The sequence below is a fragment of the Hydra viridissima genome, unplaced genomic scaffold (genome assembly GCF_058129835.1).
Source record: "Hydra viridissima isolate aposymbiotic clone 2 unplaced genomic scaffold, HvirCarnegie_v1 scaffold_6, whole genome shotgun sequence".
In the NCBI taxonomy this organism is placed as follows: Eukaryota; Metazoa; Cnidaria; class Hydrozoa; order Anthoathecata; family Hydridae; genus Hydra; species Hydra viridissima.
Window position 1 is genome coordinate 15,214,299 of NW_028324305.1, and position 21,964 is coordinate 15,236,262.

Below are 21,964 nucleotides of genomic sequence, written 5' to 3' on the forward strand. Positions count from 1 at the left end.
TTTTTTCCAGCCCTGATTTAAGGTAAGAAATTCGGTTTAAAAATGGTTAGAATATTTATGCAAGAAAATATTAATTGTCCTAGGTCAAACGCCAATTTCGAATGACAAAAAAAAAACTTTCATTGGTTACTATGGATATTTTTATAAATAGATAAGTTTGTATAACTTTTTGAAATAAACAGCTTTTTTTTATAAACTTTTTCTTCGCCACGTGCAAAAGCCAAAAAAAGAAAAAAAAAATATTTCTCAAAAAACTTTTTCAAGAAGGGTGGAGAGCGGAAACTTTTTTCAAGAGGAGTGGAGAAGCGGAAAGTTCGAGCAGCCTCGTTCCAAATTTTAGATCCTGTCCAGCTGAAAAAATGATGGAGCAAGTTGTGAATTATTTAGGTTCATTTGGTTTCCTTCCAAACCTTCCAAAGAGATTTTTAGATGGATCGACGCCGGATAAGGCAGCTGTAAACAAAGAATTTATGAGTACTTTGAATATTAATGAATAATTTTGTTTAAACTTTGCAATTCACTAAGGGATGAGGACAAAAAATATCACTTTTGAAAGAATTAGTGACTCAGAAATATTGCATGAAAAAAATAATGATATCGTTGATTTCCATCAAAGTGTTCAAAAGTGTTCATGAGATGTAAAGCTCATTCGGAATTTAACGTTTTGCTGTCATATATTTTCATTTTATTTTTTGCTGTCACATATTTTCATTATATTTTTTGCTGTCATATATTTTCATTTTATTTTTTGCTGTCATATATTTTCATTTTATTTTTTGCTGTCACATATTTTCATTTTATTTTTTGCTGTCATATATTTTCATTTTATTTTTTGCTGTCATATATTTTCATTTTATTTTTTGCTGTCATATATTTTCATTTTATTTTTTGCTGTCATATATTTTCATTTTATTTTTTGCTGTCATATATTTTCATTTTATTTTTTGCTGTCATATATTTTCATTTTATTTTTTGCTGTCATATATTTTCATTTTATTTTTTGCTGTCATATATTTTCATTTTATTTTTTGCTGTCATATATTTTCATTTTATTTTTTGCTGTCATATATTTTCATTTTATTTTTTGCTGTCACATATTTTCATTTTATTTTTTGCTGTCATATATTTTCATTTTATTTTTTGCTGTCATATATTTTCATTTTATTTTTTGCTGTCATATATTTTCATTTTATTTTTTGCTGTCATATATTTTCATTTTATTTTTTGCTGTCATATATTTTCATTTTATTTTTTGCTGTCATATATTTTCATTTTATTTTTTGCTGTCATATATTTTCATTTTATTTTTTGCTGTCATATATTTTCATTTTATTTTTCATGAACTAAATTTCGACAACGTTCTTCTCTCAACATTAAAAACTAAACATTGTTCTTTCGAAACCTTTTTTGAGCTCAATTCACTTCACATAATAAATCTAATGGATTCACTTCACATAATAAATTTAATTCACTTCACTTCACATAATAAATCTAATGGATTTCCTAACTTTACAAACGCTTTAAAATCTTTTAACTCTTATACTAGCGTGGCGATTCAACCCTCTTACCACCAACTAAAGTAAAAATGTTGAGTCAGCATTCAGATATAAACAATATTATTAGTTATAACTCATAAAAGCAAATAGAAAAGATGAATTTAAATTTATCACAGAGGAAATTTAAATTTATGAAAAATGAAAAAAAAAAAAAGAGATTTTGTTTTATATAAAATACTGGAAAGTAGACTGCAATAATTAATTAAACTCTGTTGTTTGTTTGGTTTTTTACAAAAATTTTAAATCAATAGCTATGTTCAGTTATATTTCCTGTAGGTTATCTGTATTTACAGTCTCCGCACAGTGAGTCAGAAAGGTAAAAAAACGGCAAATATTATATAACCTTCAAATATAAACATGTGATACATCAATACTAGTACTTTTGGGTAAGAAAATCTAAATTTGTTATTAGAAATAAACTTTACTCGTACCTAAGACGCGTATTACGCGCGTGTATTCGTTTCAGTGCGATTAATGCGCGAAAATAATGATTTAAATAAAAAATTTAGATTCCTAGATCTCAAAACCATTGAAAACCATGTATACAGTATATACCATATATTTTTAAAATAAACTTTACGCGTATCTAAGGCGCGTACTACACACCCCTATGCTTGTTAGAGTCTTTGACGCGCACGTAGATAGATATAAACAAAAAAAATTTGGGTTTCTCAAACTAAAACGCGCACTTATACTAATTAAAATTAAAAATTTTGATTTAAAAAAACCAAAATACCATATCATAAGGGTTGAATCTTACTATTCCATGACCAAAACAAAAAAAAGAAAAAAGTATTATTAGAAAAAACAGCTTTATTTTGTTATTACGTTGTTAAAAAAGATGAAGCATCAGGGAAAAGTTGTTTTCCATTTTCAGATTTGTGGTTTTTAAAACTAATGCGGTTAATAAAACTAATATTTTCAGGGGTTACCTTCGGCTACTTCTAACTTTACTTTAATCTTCGTTTCTGATAAACGTTTTTTTTTTTTATACTGGAGATGTAGGGGTCTACAAAAACGTGTACAAGAGGGCTTCTTATTTAACCATACTGTTTCCTTCATGATGGTTAGTTTAAGTGGAACAATAGCTGTCTGAAAAAGACTTTGCTCATTAACTTGGGCCTCTCCAATGTTTTTATCAGTATATTTTTGTTTATACTATGGAGACACTATCAAAACTTCCTTTAAAGTGAAGTACACTTTTAAACTTTCCCCATTCTCTGTAAACATTCTCATAGAGTATTGACATTCAGTAAAAGTTCCTTTTCAAAAAGTATACTTTTCAAAGCATGATCAAACATAGGGTAAGGTTGCTAATATTGTACCGATGCCTATATTGTACTTTTAACATAACTCGTTATTTTTACAACCCACAAGAAATTTTTTAATTAATTTTTTATCTTTGCTGAATGAAATTATGTAGTCAACTGATTTTTTTTTTGCCATCCGACTGCATTAAGGCCAGAGTAAGCTCTTGTTGATTTGCTATTGAAGATTTCTTATTTTGGGTTTATATGGCTAAGCGTAATTCACTAAAAAAAGCAGAAGATATGATTTGTTCAGTGTATTTATGTTAAAGCATAATTTATCTAAATTCAAAATAAATACCTAGAATTTAAAATATCTTATTTTTAGTTGTCAAATTTTTTAATTAACTGAATGTCAGATTAGTTGCGTAAATTGTACCTTAAAGGCATGTCCTAAATTGCACCGACGCAACCTAGTCCAGTTTTACCAATATGTCAAGGCTATAAAAACCATTCAGTTTAATCAGTTCTTTAAATCCCTTAAATCTAAAATCATAAAATATTTGCAAAGCTGTAAAGTAATTGAAATTAAGAAAGTGGTACAATATTGGATTACAATGGTACAATTAAGGATCTAGTTTCCTTAATTGTACTCTTAGCGCTATTTTTTAAATTTGATTCTTCGAGACTTAACGCTTTTTAAATTTTGAGTTTTTTTAACATCTTTACAACAAATAATCCCTAAATTATGAAATCCAATTGAAAATCCATGTTTTCACTCAGTAGATCACCTACATTTTTTAGTTTCGTCTTAGGGGGTACAATATTGGCAACCTTACCATACTCTGTAGAGGAGTTGAAGCAGACGTTTCTGTCACAACTACACCCTCAGGATATAATTTCTGTTTTTCATTCTTAATTTCATGAAGAAAAGGATAAATATCTGTATTCTATAATATGTATGAATTTCTAAGCATTTGATACTGTTCATCAGAAAGATCATACTGAATTTAAAGCTTAAGGCATCTTCAATCTTTATTTCTATTGGAAAACTAACCTCAATGCTCTTAACTTTGCCAGGATTTATAGCATTTTTTAAAAACAATCTTTCTAGGGAAGATATCAGAGACTTTTCTTATTGAAGCTAATGCCAATGCTTCAGCAAGATGTTTAGCCAATTTGGTAACCTTAAACAAGATAGTATTTAATATTTAAGTGAGGAAACTACATTTTGAATTGATATGAGTTTAATTAATTTATTATTAATTTAAATCTTTTGCTTCTCTCGCTTAGATCTTCTCAATCCTTGTTCAATCTACCTGGACCTGCAGCAACGTCTTTTCTGCTACTGTTTTTTCTTTATCCAACCAGACTTACTCATGTTCCAGAAGTCTTCAGAAGGTTCTTGAATGTTTTAGCAATTTAGATTTGAATTTACATTTAAATATTGATAGAGTTTTCTTGAGATTTATCATTTCAAGTTCATCAATACTTCCATGGTCTACACCCTTATATCTACAAAACTCAAGTGGAAGAGCATCAAGTATAGTATCATGATTAATTCCTAACTCTTGAGTGATAGGAACTAAATGTATTTTCATGATGAATGTAAGATATGAACTATTATTCGTTATTTTGTATGAAAGTTTTATTTTTAAACGTTTAATTCAGGCAACAGACAGTCAGATCATGCAACTTTTGGTTTTTGAGGTTTGAAATTTAAAATGATTTGTTTGAGCATGAGTTTTTAAATGTTGGCTTTTGAGTTATGACAAATTACTTCTGTAGTGCTGATGTAGTGTGAAAAATAATTAACATAAAATTTAAGTTTTTTTAAAAGGTTGTATATTGAATTGGGGCAAGTTCGGGCAACTGATTTTTTTTTTCTGCTTTCATATATACCTATCAATGGAAAAATGTTAAAACTACCATGGAATATGGTAGAACCTCTTAGTTTTTCAACCGAACTCATTATTAAAGAAATTTTAAAAAATCAATATGGGGCACTTTTTTTAAGACCTTAGGAATGATCTAAAATCAAAATGCAGTGCCAAAAATATTGTTTAAAGTTACCAAATATCTTAAACATATGCCTTCAAATTAAACTTTGAAGACATATGTTTAAGATGTTTAGTAACTATATTTTTTTTAGGGGGGTTTTGCTAGTTTTTTGGATTTTGGCTCACTGTGCTACGGTTAGCAAAGTTGTCAAATAAACTTGGGCGCTTTCACCCCAGAGAAATTGTTGCTGTGGGCGCAAACATCTGACCAATGCAAGAGGTTTTTCTACTGCAACAGCTTCAGACATCTCAAGAAAATAACTCTGCAGTTAAAATGTAATCTTGAAATACAGAATACTGCCTGAAGCTCAAAAATGGTTACAAAACGCCTGCTCAATGCAGTAAAACCGACTAGAGATGGCTCTAGAAGAACCTGTAAAAATATTGTTCAAAAGAGTTAAGACCCCCTGGATCTCTAGATTTGTTACTTCTTGATTATTAAATCTGGGCATATGGTGAGTCAAGGACTTGCCAGTTTTCCCACAATAGTGTAAACTCCCTGAGGCTGCTATCAAGAAGGAGTGGGACAAGATACACAAGAACTATATCCAGACCACCTGTGCCAGGTTCAGAAGTTGACCTGAAGCTGTGATTTATGCTAAGGGAGGACATAATGAACAAAAATATGATAAATTTAATTCTAAACACTTCTTATCAAATAAATTTTTTTATTTGGTTTCAAGTTTTCATTCCTCATTAGTTTTTGTAAAAAAGCGAATTTTTTACAAAATTTGCGGTCGCATACGGTAATAATTGAAATTTCACAGAGAAAGCAATTTGAATCAAAATAAAACTTTGCAAGTAATACAGGACAAATTAGACTTTGCTTTAAAAAAAGATGAATGACCTAGTATTTACAGACAATCAGAGTAAAGAAAAAACGGTCAAAACGCATTTTTGTTGAAACCAAACCAATTACACATTTTCTTAGCCCAGTGCTAAATCTCTTCAAAATAAATAGCCTATATAAAGAATATTCCAAAGAAACAAACCAGTTCGCTTGCCCATTAAAGGCATCTTTTATAAAAAATCTAACCTCTAATTTAAGCCTCTAAAAAAGGAACCTTGTATAGCGCGTGATGTTTAAAAAACACTGGAGAATTGCAGAACATATAATAAATATAATAAATATTATATTATAATAAATTTACTGCTAGACTGTTAGAAAATGGAAAAAAATCGTTTCTGTAGAAAATTTTTCAAAACTTTTTCAAATAGAAATGTGAACCTAGATAAAGAAAGAGTGTTTTTTGCTGAAATATAATGAAATAAAGCTAAATAAATTAAAACCCAAGATCTAAACATTCTAGATTTAGTAAAATAATTTCTCCGAGCGCATTCTCTCTAAAGGCCTAATTCAACCCCTACCTTTTATTTTCAATCAAGCCACTTCAATTTATTGTTCCAATTGGCTAGATAGCCAATTGGAACAATAAATTGAAGTGGCTTCTACAGTACAAATCAACATATAATCACTAGTTTTAATGAACTCAAAATGCCTAAATCTAATGGTGATACAGGTGGCTATGAGCTTGAAAATAATGATCATTAAATTGGTAATGAATGGCCAGGTTTGGACCAACATAAGTTTGTCCTAGTCTGGAAGACAAACAAGGGATGAAAAGAAAAAGAGAACTTGAAAAATGGAAACGATATATAAGGCAAAGGGCACGCAGTTATGGTTTGTTGTATGTCATCAGAAGAAAAAAAAAAGTTCCAGCTAAAAAAATTCCAAACTAGTTGATTGTAACAAAAGCCTAGTTATTTGTAAATAGTTAAATAAACTAGTTGATTGTAAAAAAATTCCAAACTAGTTGATTGTAACAAAAGCAGATTTACATGCAACTCTGTAATATCTGAGGACGATTGAGTGATTCTTTGCCAGGAATATTTAGTATTCAAGATTATAATATTATAAACCAGTTTTTGTGCAATCTTGTAAATGAAAAGCTTACCAATGGCAGCAGTCCAGCTGTGCAGCTGTGCAGATCTGAAGGAAAAGAAAAGGAAAAGCTGTGCATTTATTTATTCTTAAAAGATGATATGAAGGAAAGAGTTTGTCGGGATTTTTTTGTAAAATCTTTTAACTTTCTTTCAGACGTGTTGACTCAGCATTAGTGGGAAGAGGTGATTCAGGGGCATTTGTCAGATCTGATAAAAGAAAAGAATAATTGTTAAACTCATTCATAATCATGTAAATTCTTTTCCAAAAATTATTCTCCCACATTATTGTAAAAAAAAATCCCAACAAAAAATATTCGGGACATGACCTTAACATAAAGCAAATGTGCCAACTTCACGGAGATAACTCCTGAGTGTGTTTGAACTACCGATGAAAGAGAACAACTATAGACAAACCTTTATCAATGATTTAAATCTCAGATGATCTTCAAACTCAAAATAGATCAGATACTTCAGACGCAAAAAAAGATCAGTGTTCTGTTTGTGATGCTTACAGTGATGCAGATAAAACAAAGAAATTGACATTAAAACTTCCGTGGGGTCAACGTATAAAAAGAAAAAAGAAATCAGGATCACACTTATTTGTTATTGCTACCTTTGACCTGGAAGCTGTTTTAGTGACACCGCTTACTGGGGATGCTCAGATATACTTTAAAAGAAAGCGGCCTGGATACATTTTTATATTATTTAAGGAAGCACCATAAACCGAAATTTGGATCTTCTTTGGATCTGCTCTTCTAGATTATTTAGAGAATCATCCTTCTACTGTAAAAGATGTCACTACCTTTTCAGACATCTTTAGCAGTCAAAACAGGAATCTCTATGTTGTATCAGCTGTTTACTGTCCAAAATATCAAAATTATTGAGTTAGAATTTATGAAATCAGATCATAGTTATCTGGAGGCAGATTCCGATGATGATTCCGATCAACTGATAATGATGTTTAAAAGTTAAAAGAAAATTATTGTTTATTATTAAATTACAAAGTCGTACAAGACAGACATGTCATTAAGTTCAAAGATGTTTGTTTTTAACTCAAAGACAATTGTTTACAATTACTAACATCAATAAGTTTTGTCATTGACAAAAACAATAATGAAGCATGAAGAAGTACTGTCAATCTGGGTTTAAACTTCTAGAGGTAAAAGTCTTAGAGTCGTTTAGCTGATAAGAAGTAGAAAAAAAGAAAGAAAGAAAGAAAGTAAATAAAAATAAAAAAAAGTCTTAGAGTCGTCAATTACTACACAGTAAATAAAAAACCCGTTATATTTTTAAAAAACATAACGGGAGTTTTCCTCGCACATAACGGTTCATTGCCGTTATGTTTAATACTTAATATGTATGAAAATAACATAACGGTTTTAGCGTTATGTTTTTTCATAGCAAAATTGCCTTGAACATAACGGTTACATAACGCCAATTAGCCGTTATGTGAGAGGAAAACTCCCGTTATATAACGCGTATTTTACCGTTATGTTTAAAACCTGATATAACGGGTATTTATCCGTTATGTTACCCGTTATGTCAAATTATAATTATTTTAAAGTAGGTTTTTTGAAACCCATGATTAATAACAGAAATTGCTAAATAAACTAACTAACATTGAACATTTTTTATGTTTATAAAAGTTAATTTAAAAAATAAAACAAATTCATCCAGTTTAATTTCCTAATATATTTATGTTAAACTATTTTTCATAATCATGAAAATCATTTACAAAATAAATGAAGAAATTAACTTAATGACATTTATTAATTCAAAAATACTTCACATTGCTGTAAAAAGATTGCAAAAGAAAAATGCATTTTTTAGAAAGTAAAGCTGATCGTCCGAAGTCGCAAATATCTTGCAAACATCCCAGAAGCTGCCCAAAACAAGAAGGATATGTCAAATCTAGCAAATAGTAAACGGCCATCAAAACAACCACCATTTCACATGTACTGATCAAGGGCTGAACATCCATCTCGACACCTCTACGACTCCTTACTCCATATTCCGTTTTATTATAGATAACTTGTGGACCATACAAGCTTGGCACTCTTAAGTATTCATGTATTGAATCACACTAAAATATTATAAATACAAAATAAGTATTGCAACCATAAAAAAGAAACTATTATTAATACATTAAATGGGTTTGAATCAATGTTAAGTTTATATTTTATAGAACTGGCTTAATACCAAATAAAAAAAATAAAATAAAATTTACATCAACTTTCACAAACAATTTATCAGTTGTCTTCTTAGAAATAAGTGATTTCTGGAGCAGCATTAAACTTTCAGTATGGGTTTGCGAATCGGGAGAAATCCAAATCAACATCTTTTGAATCTTAAGAGACGAATCTTTAAAAATAGGATACAAACGAATCGCTTCTTCCAGCATCAATCCAGGAGCATATGTAACTCTTTTCGGAAATATACTATAAGTCTCGTTATTAAAAAGATGTCTGTTTAGAATAGACAGTGTTGAAAGTGATGGCTTTTTCTTATTAAGTTCATTCTAGGTGAAAGAAAGAGTTATATACATTCCTTATTTTATAACTATTTAATAAAATAAAGTAATGACCTGACACTTAATATTAATTATAACATTTCAAAATTTTTTGCGTCTAAGTTTACTTAACTAGACTATAATTTCTGATATTAGAATTAGAAATCATTTTTATCCAAAAATTAATAAACACAGAAAAAATCTTACTTCAACATCTTGTAATAGCTGTTCTTTATCTACAACTGATTCGAACAAAATTAGATTTACTGCTCGGCTACTATTATTGATGGAACTATTTACAACAGAAAAATGAGGAAATCGCTTAACCTTTAAACTATGACATTTACTAAATTGTCTTTGGCGATAATTATTAGGCAACTTTTTGAACAAGAAATCCTAATAGAAAATTAAAAACTTTAATTAAATAAATTGAATCAAACAATTTATGTATACAGCAGCAAATTTGAAAATCTGAAGTAAAATATAAAAATGATGGAAAAGGAAGGAGATCAAAAATGTAAGAAGGATATAAAGAAATGCAAGTAGACTTTAACTTTGCAAAGAATATTTTCCGTAACAATATTCTATTTTTGATATTATTATGATTAGGCGCATGCAAACAGCAAAAAGCTAATAAACAAGACATTAGCTCTCTAGATATCACCTTATCTTCAATAGAAAACTTGTTGCTCAGAAATAGTTTAATGTGAGGTGGAAAAAAATCAATGAGAGTTTGTTTAATATCACCATCAAAAGGGATTCTGTTAATCTAAAAATTTATCATTAATGTAAATGTTAAAAACATAGGAATAATAAAAAACATTTTGTATCATCATGTGAAAATTGACAAAAGAAAGCATTTACAACTACTAAAGTTGACAAAATAAAGAAAACAAATTAGACTAAAGTAATCATATTTATTGCAAATAATATAAACTTTTTATAAAATTTCAATGCAACTATATGATAAGGAATGGCAATGCTGGGGGTACAATATAGAAAATATCCCCTTCTTTAAAATAAAATGCTGGCCAAGGAAAAGCTAAGCCTTCAGCTGCAATAGTTCTAAAAGGAACTGTGTTGTCCTCAACAGCAGTAAAAAAACCTCGTAACACATTGTAATTAAGGCACTGAAGCTGTGAGGTAATAAATACTGTTTTTTCTCCTTTTACTTGAATTTCTTTAATAATAAAAGCAGAAGATTGAAAACCATCATGAAACCATAAAGACGATTCAGGACAGTATTTAATTCCATTAATCTGGATGCAGGCAACAATATTTTTTTTTATAGTAACTTGATTTAATTCACAAAGAACTCCATTACTAATTTCTCCAAAAGAATTATAAAAAGATGCAACAGTGTTTAAAACCATACTCTTCATAGCACTTAAAGGCATATTTTTGAAATTAAAATGCCTAACATTTTTTATTACTTGATGTTTCCTCTCAAAAGCCATACACATGTGGTATCGTAGTGAACCAAATTGTCTGGATTGCTCAGGATAATGAATAAGAAAATGAAGCTTTGGTATAAACTTATCTGGGTATAAATTCATAAAAAGAGTATGATGGGCTGCAATTGTTTCTTCTAAAGAGACGAAGTAAGCCTCAGTGGTAACTGGAGAGAGACACATTTGAAGAATACGCAGCAGCTTAATAAGACACAAGAAATGACAATCAATAGTGATACTTCTTTAAAAAATTGGTAAAATACGACAAATAGAAAGAACTTGAGCACTGCCAAATTTCCCCTTAATAACCAAATCTACTATTACAGGTGGTTTTTCACTGTCTTTTGGGTATTGAAACAATTTTATAAAGTTGTTCAAGCTATCTATTGTAAAAAAACCTTTCAAAACCCCATGATTCAAGTAAAGTTCTATCTGCAAAGGTATTACACCTTCTAACAAATCATGCATTGGATCAAAAAGAACTTGCTTTGTCACATCAAATTCATTAATTTCAGATAGAACACTGTTAGATTGAACGCCATATAGTTTTGACCATTTTAAACGTTCAACTCGGGGAAGACTAGAATTATCTAGTTCTTTGACTCTCATCTTGTGTTCCTCTAAACTCCTTATTTTACACTGAGAATGTTTATTATAAACTAACATTTCTGACCTGGTTGAATTACAAACTCTACAGCACCTAACAACTTTCTTGCTAAAACCCTCTTTAAAACCAGCAATTGCATTGCAAGTTAATGAATCTCCAATAAAGTGTTTTAACTTTACCATGAATTTTTTACCATTAGCATTAGTTAAAGTTGAGGAATCAATCGATGATAGTTCATTTAGAGATTGTACCAAGTCAAGAAGAAGAGATTTCATAAAGCCTTTTACCTTAACAGATTTAGAACCAGTTATTGCTAAAGGGAATATTGAGAAAGATTTACTTAAGCAGCATTGCAGAATGTTTAACAACTGAAAATATAAAACCCACAACTTGTGCTTTCCTCTAGATTTGCCTATTGGATTAGTTACACCTAAATCATCTGAATACAATGAGATAGGTATTTCTGAAGAATACTCTAGAAACTTATCATATTCATTTGATGTAAAAATAAACTGAAGTATTTCTTTAAATGGAATAAAACATCCATGTAAACTGTTTTTGTATACTAACTGAATTTTTGGCATTTTAAAAGCAGTTTGAAAATATCTTGTTCTAGAATATTCTGTTGATAGTTCTTTACAAATTGTAGAAATCTCTTCATTTTGTGATTTATTATTAAAAATATTTTGCAAGCTTGAAAAAATAATGTTTACCACATTTTCAGAGCATCGATATTTCCCTCGCAAATGAAGAGCTAATGCAGCAAGTTGATCTTTTCTATTCTCCTTCAAAAATTGAAAATCATCCGGTTTTTCAATATTAAAATCATTATTATTGTTAATTACTTCAATTTCAGTATCAAAAGGAGCAAAACAATTTCTATTGTGAAGTTTAAAACCTTTAACACTTTTAAATTTTGAAAAACAGTTTTCACATACAACTGAACCTTCCTGACCATGTAATTTAAGATGTGATATCATTACATATTGTTTACTTGTTTGAAAACTACAATTAGAACAAGATAAAATTACTTTTTGAGATCCAGGTGGTTCAGCACTTGATTTTGGTGGTTCAGCAACTTGTGCAGCAGTTGATATTAAACTTAAATTTTGCGATCTTGAAGAAACATCTAAATCCTCAAGTACATCTTCATAATTAGAGTCTTGGTATAATGTTGATTCAGTTGGAAGTTGAGGAATAATGGATTGTTGGTTGTTAAAATCGAATGAAACAGGATCAGAGTGTCTATCTACAGCTGAAAAAACAGCTTTAACGGGAGAAAATCCCTTTAAACTTTGAACAAAAGTGCTGAGCTCATTATTTTTTGCTAAGGATACAACTTCCACTTCTAGATTTTGTTCATTTAAAATGGCAACAAATGTTTCAGAATCGACTTCACATCCATTCCACATGATGCCACTTATATCACTGTTATCAAACTTTTTAGAAGCTAAAAAAGTATAATTTTAAATTAAATAGCTCAACCATTGTTTTTGGCATATATAATAACTTGATTAGTATGAAGACAAAAATGAACTGTAAAGAATTTGAAGATTGATTAAAAAAAAAAAGAAGATTGAATAAACAAAGAATGTGCATTAAAAAATAAGCTTACCATTAGTTAAAAAGTCTGCAATATTGCTATTACTAGCAAGAACAATTTTCTTTTCACCAAGATACTTGACAACAACAGGCTTTATCATTTTGAACTGTTAATTATTGTAGAAATCAGTAATATAGTTATTATTACTTAGAAAACTTAAATTACACAAATAGTATATTTAACATTATTTAATAATCGCAATATAAAATAAAATTAATTTTAAGAATAGTAATAAGTAAAAAATGGTAAGTATTAAATAAATAGTAGTAAAGAACATTATTAAGCAACATACAAATACAGTGAACTCCTAATATCTTGAAGCCTCCAAGGGACCAAGAAAATAGTTGAATTAGCAATATTACATACATACATACATACATACATACATACATACATACATACATACATACATACATACATACATACATACATACATACATACATACATACATACATACATACATACATACATACATACATACATACATACATACATACATACATACATATATTGTTATTATTATTATTATTATGATTATCAATATTATTAAATAATATTAATAATATAAATAAATATATAATATTAATTATTAACAACCCAAATGTCGTTTAAATGCTAAGAAGTAACTACCTTGAGAAAATAAAATAAGAAAACTAAAACAGTAAAGACCTTATAAACAAAAATTGCAAAGATTCTTTAAACTCGCGCTATTTTTTACTGATAAAATAATCTGTTTAACATAACGGTTAAACATAACGCTTTGCAAATATATATTACTATACTAATGATTTAAGCACCATTTACGCATTATAACACTTTCAACACTATTTCAACTTAACATAACGGTAAACATAACGCCAAAATTTTCGTTTACCGTTATGTAACCGTTATTTTTGCGTTATGTTTTTTGCTGTGTAAATGATGATTTTAATCACATCTTCTCACATTATTCATGCAACTAACATTCATCATTACTGTCACCATTAACTGTCATCAGGAAGTATTTTGCTACAGTATCGAAACACTTTAATGTTAATTGCTTCATCATGATAAAAATGAATTTTATTTTAACAGATTAATTTAAAAACAAAAAAAACTTATAAATTATCTTATATCATACAAAATGGTTAAAGATAAATTTATATGAATAGAAATAGTTGTAAATATCTGTATAGAGTTTATTATCTTTATAAGAATTATTTACAATTAAAGTCATAATTTTTACTGTTGCTTGATTATTACTTAGCTAAATTCAAGAAGTATCAAATTATTTCATTAAATTAAGTTACATTGATCAGTAGTTGAGTTAGAATTATTTATGCTATAATAATGCAAGAAGACTTTTTTTTTTATTCTTTGTAGAACACAAATGTTTTATGTGCATTTTTATTGATCCACTGAACAAATCTTAAAAAAATGACTCATTTAAAACCAACAGCACCTCTTAATATGTTTAATATCCTGCAATTAGATGTGTGGTAGCATGCAGTTGTTGATTAAAAACCCCGAGATAATACTTTGGTGTGTCTTTAAAATATTTATGAAAATTGAAATTTATTTTTTTCTGTATTTTTCTTTAAAAACTTTCTATATTTGTTCTTATAACAGTCGATATATCATTTATAGCTATAGCTATATCACTTATAACTAAAAATGTTAATTCCGGGGCAAATTTGTTGTTGCAAAACATTCATCCAATATCAATTTGCAATCAAAAATGAATCAAGCGGCAAATTTATTTAACATAAAAAAAAAAAAGAGTTTGTTGGGATCTGTTTCAAAATATTGCTGATGTGGATTAACCGCATTGTTGTAGAACACCGCCCCATTTTTTCCTTTTTAATCTTTTTGCGACTGACGAAGTTTTTAAATAATTTTTTGTATGCATTTTTCAATCCGCTACTCTTAAACAAAAGGGCTGCGTTATGCTTCAAGAAAATATTACAGTAAAAAAAAGTAAACTGATAAAGAAATTGCAAAGAAAATATTGCCTAGACTTATTAAACTTCCGAAGGTAAATCAGTGGGTGTGTCGAATGGCGTCTTTATAAGCCAAAGTGGATATCTCTGACGCACTTCTGTTGATCAAAGTGGATATCTCTGAATAAAAAATGTTAAGCTGAAAAAATAAATATTATATTTTTTGAATCGACGCCTTGAATATGAGAGTACCCACTTACATATACAACTAATTGCATATGCAAGTGCGTAATTTCACTAATTTTTTAATGAATGTTTCCGTTGAACAATTAGTAGGATCTGTTTAGGGTAGACACAGAAAGTAATGATAAAATCAACGCAAACATTCCCCAGAAATCACCATATAAAACTTTTCAGAAATTTTTTAGGAATAAGGTCAATTTTTAACTGCTCCAAACTATTTTGCGCTCAAAATATTTTTTTGAGTTCATTTACGGAGCAATCTATTTTTCTAGATCCTATTTATAGATTCTTCTGACATTCGCTTTTTCTGATACTCTTATTTTAAAGCGAATAAAACCGAAATATCTGCATGACAAACAACTGATTTATGTCTCTTTTTTTTTTTTGATTAACTTATAACTTTATTTAAAAGGGGCTAAAGAATTTTTGCACACAAACATTAAACGCACAGAACAAATCGGACATTAATAATTAAAACCCGCATAATAATCCCTTAAATTTTAATTTTTCAGTGAGAATTCAATACTAAAATCGCAAATGGATTTAGACTCGAATGGACTGATTTAAAGATTATGTTTGTTATTTGGATGTATAATATAAATTTGTAAATCAGCATCTAAACTTTGTAGTTAGATAAAAATGAATTAGAGAGCACAAGACTTGATTTTTAAGAATTGGAAATGGTGCGTTTCGCGAAGGCAATCAGTGCTGACATACAGAAGTACATAAATCGGTATAGTCGTTATCATCAATCTATTTTAACGATAGAGCAATTCACTCACTTTGGTAAGTTTTCCAACACTCTTATGAATTAAATTTCTTTAAAATAGTATTCGTATCAATTCAACTATCTGTTTAATAACACAATAAACTCAAAAACACATATATAGAATACAAACTTTAAATATAGAACATTGACAGAAATTGATCAATTATTTCTTTAATTAGTGTGCTAGGATGCAGATCTAAATCTAATATTTGAGTATTAATACAGCTCATAACGTTTTCCATGAGGTATTTTTTTGTTTGTCTCTTACTGTAATAAAACTCAGTTGACAAATTATAGAACTCTGTTGATTGAGCATAAGAAACAACTTTTGGACGAGTACTGACTTGTCTTGAGGCATCTTCTCTCAAAAAAATTTTTTTGTTGATTTTAAGCTAAGAGAAATTTTTAGTTATGTATTTAGTTGATTTTTTTTTTTTAATTATCTGTATTTTACTGTAATATTTCTATTATTTTAAAAGGAAAATTTGGTTTTTATTTGTTAAAAAAATGACATCTAAATATTTAAATTTAAAAAATGCCTCAATTAAACTTTGGTGTGTTACTGTAGACTTTTATAGAGTTTATCAAGTTAAAATTTTTTAAACTGTCTAATGTCATGTATGTCATATGTAACCTAAATTTTGTAAAAAATGAATATTTTTTTTTAATTAAAAAATAGATTTAAATTGAAAATGAAAAAGCAGGTGAAATGATTAAATGATTAAAAACAGTCTAGAAATACATTTGCCACATTTTTATTCAATATGGCTTCCTTCTGCATCTATGATGGTTTAAGTTGACTCTTGGACCTAAACAGGGTAAGTGGATGTAATCCATTACTTTAGGGAGTTGACACCAGTATGAGATGTTAAAAATAAATTGGCTTAGTAGGTGCTCAGGTTGAGTAGTCTAAGGGTAACAAACCCAGTGAACTGGGCAGCTAAAGCTCATTTGAACAGTAATTGTTTGACTGTGAGACACAAATGAGAACAACTTCTAATCAGTGAAGAGTGTGGCTGTTGTTCTCATCTTCTGGAGGCTTAGATATTTTTTGGTCTTTCAAACCTTAAATATCAGGGGAAATACAGTGTTTCTTGATACTGGCTGTAGACTTGGCTTTAAGGTCCTTTCTGGCTACATTTCTGATGGTATACTTTACTGTATTTCATAAATTTTGTAGTTTTAAAGCCTTGATTAACAGAGGTGTACAAACAGCTTTGTTTAAACCTCTGCCTGGTTTCCTCTTTACATAACCACTCATTTAAAAATTTAAAATCCCAGTGTAGACAGTATTTAAAAGCTTTTTAAACATCTTTGCAATGTTGTTGATACAGTGCCATTTAATGCAAGGTCAATAATTGGCTGATTTTTAGAACTCATTTTCACTTTTTGACTTTTTTTTGTTTTTATTTATAAAATTTTCACATAAATAATATCAAACTATGTAATAAAAATGGTTATAGATCATTTACTATGAAAGCATCAAGCCCTTTACGAAATTTGCAATCTTATATGACATTGTTTTTAAGTTTTAATATAAAAACTGAGTGTAATGTTTTTACTGTTAATTTATTTGAAAAATTTTTTTGAATTTTTATTTTTTGTTTGTAGTATTACTAAAAAGTTTGATTTAGGTTTGATTTTTTGTAAATTTAGATTTAAAATTAACTTTTGTTTGTTAAATAAGTCATTAAGATACCTTAAAACAAATAGTTACATGCAAAGATATTTTAATGGGCTAATTTTAAAATTCTTATTGAAGTTATTTTAATATACTCTTGTTGTAAAAGGTTTAATAATGCTGCTTCAATAATCTTTAAATGGTATTTTAAATTATTTTTAAATTTTATTTAGGAAAGAATGCAGAACCTCAAGAATCATACAAGTTTTTGCGTCATGAAGTTCCCATTCGTTTAGCTCACATAATGCAAGAGATTAGTCATTTACCAAAAAATCTGCTTTCTATGCATTCAGTGGATCTTGTTAGGAGCTGGTAAGCAATTAGCTTTCAAATCGATCTTTTTTTGATGTTTATATTGGGGTGGGGGTGGGGAGTTGTAGAACTTGACCTCTCTAATTTCTTTGAAAACTTAAGCTTAAAACACTCTAAGAAGAGCTTTATTGGGCAGAAATCCAATAATTTCAACCTTTTGTTTCAACGGTATTATGTTTCAACGATATTATTTTGTTTCAACGATTTGTTTCAAGTTTGCAAATGAAAACTTGATCTTTTTTTTTTTTATTTACCTCCACATTTACAAATCTTTAATTAAAATATTTAAAAGTTAGTTTCAAATTCTTTATATGTTCTCCAAACATTTTTGTAAAGCATTTTTTTCATTAATTTTTAAAAATATTCCACATTTACAAATCTTTAATTAAAATATTTAAAAGTTAGTTTTAAATTCTTTATATGTTCTCCAAACATTTTTGTAAAGCATTTTTTTTATTAATTTTTAAAAATATTCCACATTTACAAATCTTTAATTAAAATATTTAAAAGTTAGTTTCAAATTCTTTATATGTTCTCCAAACATTTTTATAAAGCATTTTTTTTCATTAATTTTTAAAAATCATATTTACACAAAAATTTTTAAAGAAAATGAGATTTGTTTATAGGTATGTACAAAGTTTCATTGATCTTATGGAATTTCAAGATGCCCCTTTTAGTGCTGATACTGTTGATAGGTATGTTTTTTTTTCTATTTTTTCTATTAAATCCATAAAAGCGCATCATTTTTCTTACTTTACAGCTATCTCTTAGATTCACACGAGCCTTGTATGCTATAAAGCGTCGCCATGACAGCACTGTAGAAACAATGGCACAGGTATACTATTAGGTGATTTGGATTTTATAAAATTTGTAAAAATTTTTCAGCAAAAAAAAATACACAAGATATATACAAACTTTGTTACACACAAGATATGTACAAACTTTTTCTCCCATTAGGTCCTGTATATTTATAAATTAGATATAAAATTGATAAAAATTGACTAACAATTTTGGTTTCTCATAAAATAAAAGCTTATTTACTCAAAACAATTTTCAAGTGATTAAAAATACTAAAAATGATAATTTATTATTATTTATTATTAAAAGTATTTATAAATTTATAAATTTATTTATTAAACATTGAAGTACTTTAAAAACACTCAAATGTTTTGAGCTATAATTTTAATGTAATCAGTAGAAATCCCTTTTGCTTCATTCTAATTTTACTTTTGAAATAAATGTAAGAATGTATTTCTCCAGTAAGGCATTTACTTATGTCTGTTCACAAAGTCCCTTTTTCATCAGTTGGTTGATTGATGGAGTGTAGAATTTATGTCATTTGATAAAGATGTTTCAGGAACCATCTTCAAATGAATTTTTCTTCGGTTTTTATTTGTTTGATAAAGGAGTAGTATGTAAAAAGTATCATTGAGTGATAAAAGCAATTGATGCTTTGATGGTCAGTCAAAATCAAAATCTCTGTAAAAGGTGTAGCCTTTTGAGGGCTTTCTTGCATATAGCATTTTAATAATCTTACATGCTGAGTAACTTAACAAGCTAATGTATCTTACAATCCTTTGATTTCAGACTAATTACTGAACAAAAATGCTGAAAAATACATATTTTCTTATTTCTTATTTCTCAAGGGAATCATTGAACTAAAAGATTCTGAAGGAGAATCTTGTTTTCTCCCTGCAGTTCAATATTTTTTAGGTGAGTTTTTTTAATGAATAACTTCGTTTTGTTTTATGCCACAGAAAAATATCGTGGTTAACAATCTGATCTGGTTTGTTGCCAAATACTGTCAGTTAAAGATTTTTTTAAAAAAAACATATTTGAAAAAGAAACTTCTTATCAAAGTAATTGAACTTATACTAAAATTAATTTTTTTATTTACCTCAAGTTTAGCAGAAATTTTTTATTTACAGATCGATTTTATATGAACAGAATTGGAATTCGGCTTCTTATATCTCAGCATTGTATGCATATATGGATTTTTATAAAAATTTTTTCTCTTTATCAATATCTGAAAATTGATATATTTTAGGAGTGAGAAAAGTTTGAAATTTATTTATTTTGCAGTGGCATTGTTTAAAGAAGACCTGAAAGAAAGCTCAAAAAGTTTTATTGGAGTGTTTGAGCCAAATTGCTGTGTAAAAAGCATACTTAAGGGTAAAAACATCAAACGATCTTTTTTCTTTTTTTCTTTTTCTAAAACGTAGTATTAGTTAAACTCTATTAATGTTACATAAAATTTTGCGTTATTGTTAGTACTTTTTTCAATTTTTTTTTCTAGATGCAGTAGAAAATGCAACTTTTCTTTGCGATCAGTCTTACTTTGCTTCTCCCCAAGTTGAAATCAGAGAAAATAACAGTGAGTTTTTATTCCTCGTTCATTGATATGTTTATCTCTTTAAAGTTTATTTATTTGATCTCTTACAAATACAAAAATACTTTCTCTTATAGCACTGTCCAAAGGTTCTGAGATAGTCACTAACTATGTTCCTTCGCATTTATATTACATTTTGTTTGAGATTTTAAAGGTAGATATGTTTTATTAATTTCTTTCTCTGAATGCAAAACAAAAAAAGAACACCATTTTACTGTCATCATAAATTTCTGATATTTCCTACAATACGTCTTCCAGAATGCTATGCGTGCTACTGTGGAGTTTCACAAAGATTCAGATGAGCTGCCAAACATTCAAGCGCTGATTGTTAAAGGCAACGAAGACTTGACTATAAAAATAACAGACGAGGCTGGAGGAATACCACGTGGTAATATTGAGAAGCTTTTCGCTTACCATTACAGTACCGCTCCTGAGCCAAACAAAAGTTTACATGGATCTCCGATGGTAAATTTCTTTCTAAATAATATGCAAAGAACTTAAGGAACTTAGCTTTTTCTAGTTTGATCGATATTTATTTTCAATACGGATTTAGGCAGGATATGGTTACGGTTTGCCGCTATCAAGATTGTATGCAAAATATTTTGGAGGAGACCTCCAAATTGTTTCAATGGATGGCCTGGGAACTTCAGCTTACATCTATTTAAAAGTAATCTTCTGTAAAATTGTCTGCTGATGTCTCATTTGTTCAGAAAAATCTTTTACATAGATTATTTTGCCGTATTTGTTAATCAAGTAAATTTATTTTTGAATTTTTTTTAGACCCTATCCCATGATGCTCACGAAGTTATACCATTATACAATAGTTCTGTAGCGAAAGCGTCTTATGAGAGTAATAAAATTAGCCAATCAAATACAAGAGACTGGTCATGTGATTCGTTTTATGACAAACCAAAATCCTTCGCGAAACCCAACGGAAGATCCAGTCAATAATTTTTTTTGTTTTTTTGTTTATTTTATTTTACTTCAAATTCAAAATACTGAAGCGACGATCTCCCAAAAAATAATTAATAAATTAAACTCACTTAGCAACATTTCTTTTCGTTGAATATGCGTAATTGAGTTTTTTTTGTAAGACTAAAAGTGATAGCGGATGCTCGAAGTGATTTGCTGCGCGCGACGTTATTTGTCATAAAAAAACGGGCTTTATCCCGTTTTGTCTTGTATTTCAAAAACTGAAGAGCTTTTCTTACGGAATTTATATTTGTAAATAGTTGAACGTTTTTGAATTTGAGTTTTTGTCCTTGCAAAATGCGTATTTACAGAAGAAGTCAATTTTTCACAAAATGTTTTATCAACATGAAGTCTTTGTTTTGCCTTCCTTTTTTTTTTTTTTTTTCTTTTTTTTTTTATTATTTGCTTTTTTTAATCAAATGCTGTAATGTAAATAATGTATATTCTTGAGATGAATCGGATGAATTTATAAATATATAAAAGTTATATCTTTATCTTCGTAACAAGTTTCATTTTTTGTTTTGCATCTTTTTTTTTCGTCATTACTCAAACTGAATGAAAAAAAAGTTAAAGTATATATTTATAAAATTATATATATTTTTTTAATGCATTTTTATATAGTGCTTTACATTCTTAAAAAAACTCGATAAATAAAAAAAAAAGAGTTTGCGTAGCTCTTGCAACCGATGATTCACTTTTAT

At 28.4% G+C, this 21,964-nt stretch overlaps 2 protein-coding genes and 1 pseudogene across 2 annotated transcripts; 1 reads left to right on the top strand and 2 right to left on the bottom strand.

Moving 5' to 3' along the window:
• Positions 1-8,479: 8,479 nt before the first annotated feature.
• Positions 8,480-9,497, bottom strand: LOC149887200 (uncharacterized). The gene is made up of 2 exons (XM_090089577.1): positions 9,035-9,497; positions 8,480-8,890 (listed from the first exon to the last, which is right to left on the bottom strand). The coding sequence occupies exons 1-2, from the start codon at positions 9,206-9,208 to the stop codon at positions 8,582-8,584; spliced, it is 483 nt and encodes a 160-aa protein (XP_089945703.1). The 5' UTR covers positions 9,209-9,497; the 3' UTR covers positions 8,480-8,581.
• A 641-nt stretch (positions 9,498-10,138) lies between these two features.
• On the bottom strand, positions 10,139-13,520 carry LOC149887201 (uncharacterized; annotated as a pseudogene).
• A 2,054-nt stretch (positions 13,521-15,574) lies between these two features.
• Positions 15,575-21,745, top strand: LOC145190267 (pyruvate dehydrogenase (acetyl-transferring) kinase isozyme 2, mitochondrial-like). Its single transcript, XM_090091142.1, has 12 exons — positions 15,575-15,926; positions 17,764-17,902; positions 18,529-18,597; positions 18,674-18,737; positions 19,549-19,615; positions 19,831-19,881; positions 19,985-20,074; positions 20,199-20,276; positions 20,369-20,445; positions 20,550-20,756; positions 20,845-20,958; positions 21,072-21,745. The coding sequence occupies exons 1-12, from the start codon at positions 15,821-15,823 to the stop codon at positions 21,240-21,242; spliced, it is 1,233 nt and encodes a 410-aa protein (XP_089947268.1). The 5' UTR covers positions 15,575-15,820; the 3' UTR covers positions 21,243-21,745.
• The last annotated feature ends 219 nt before the right edge of the window (positions 21,746-21,964 follow it).

Bases quoted from the DNA above. Each gene is read 5' to 3' on its own strand.
- LOC149887200 (XM_090089577.1), bottom strand. From the start codon at position 9,208: ATGCTGGAAGAAGCGATTCGTTTGTATCCTATTTTTAAAGATTCGTCT. The intron at 8,891-9,034 runs GTAAATTTTATT...ATAATATTTTAG, and splicing joins AATTGTTTGTGAAAGTTGAT to TGTGATTCAATACATGAATA.
- LOC145190267 (XM_090091142.1), top strand. From the start codon at position 15,821: ATGGTGCGTTTCGCGAAGGCAATCAGTGCTGACATACAGAAGTACATA. The intron at 17,903-18,528 runs GTAAGCAATTAG...ATTTGTTTATAG, and splicing joins GTGGATCTTGTTAGGAGCTG to GTATGTACAAAGTTTCATTG. The intron at 18,598-18,673 runs GTATGTTTTTTT...GCTATCTCTTAG, and splicing joins AGTGCTGATACTGTTGATAG to ATTCACACGAGCCTTGTATG.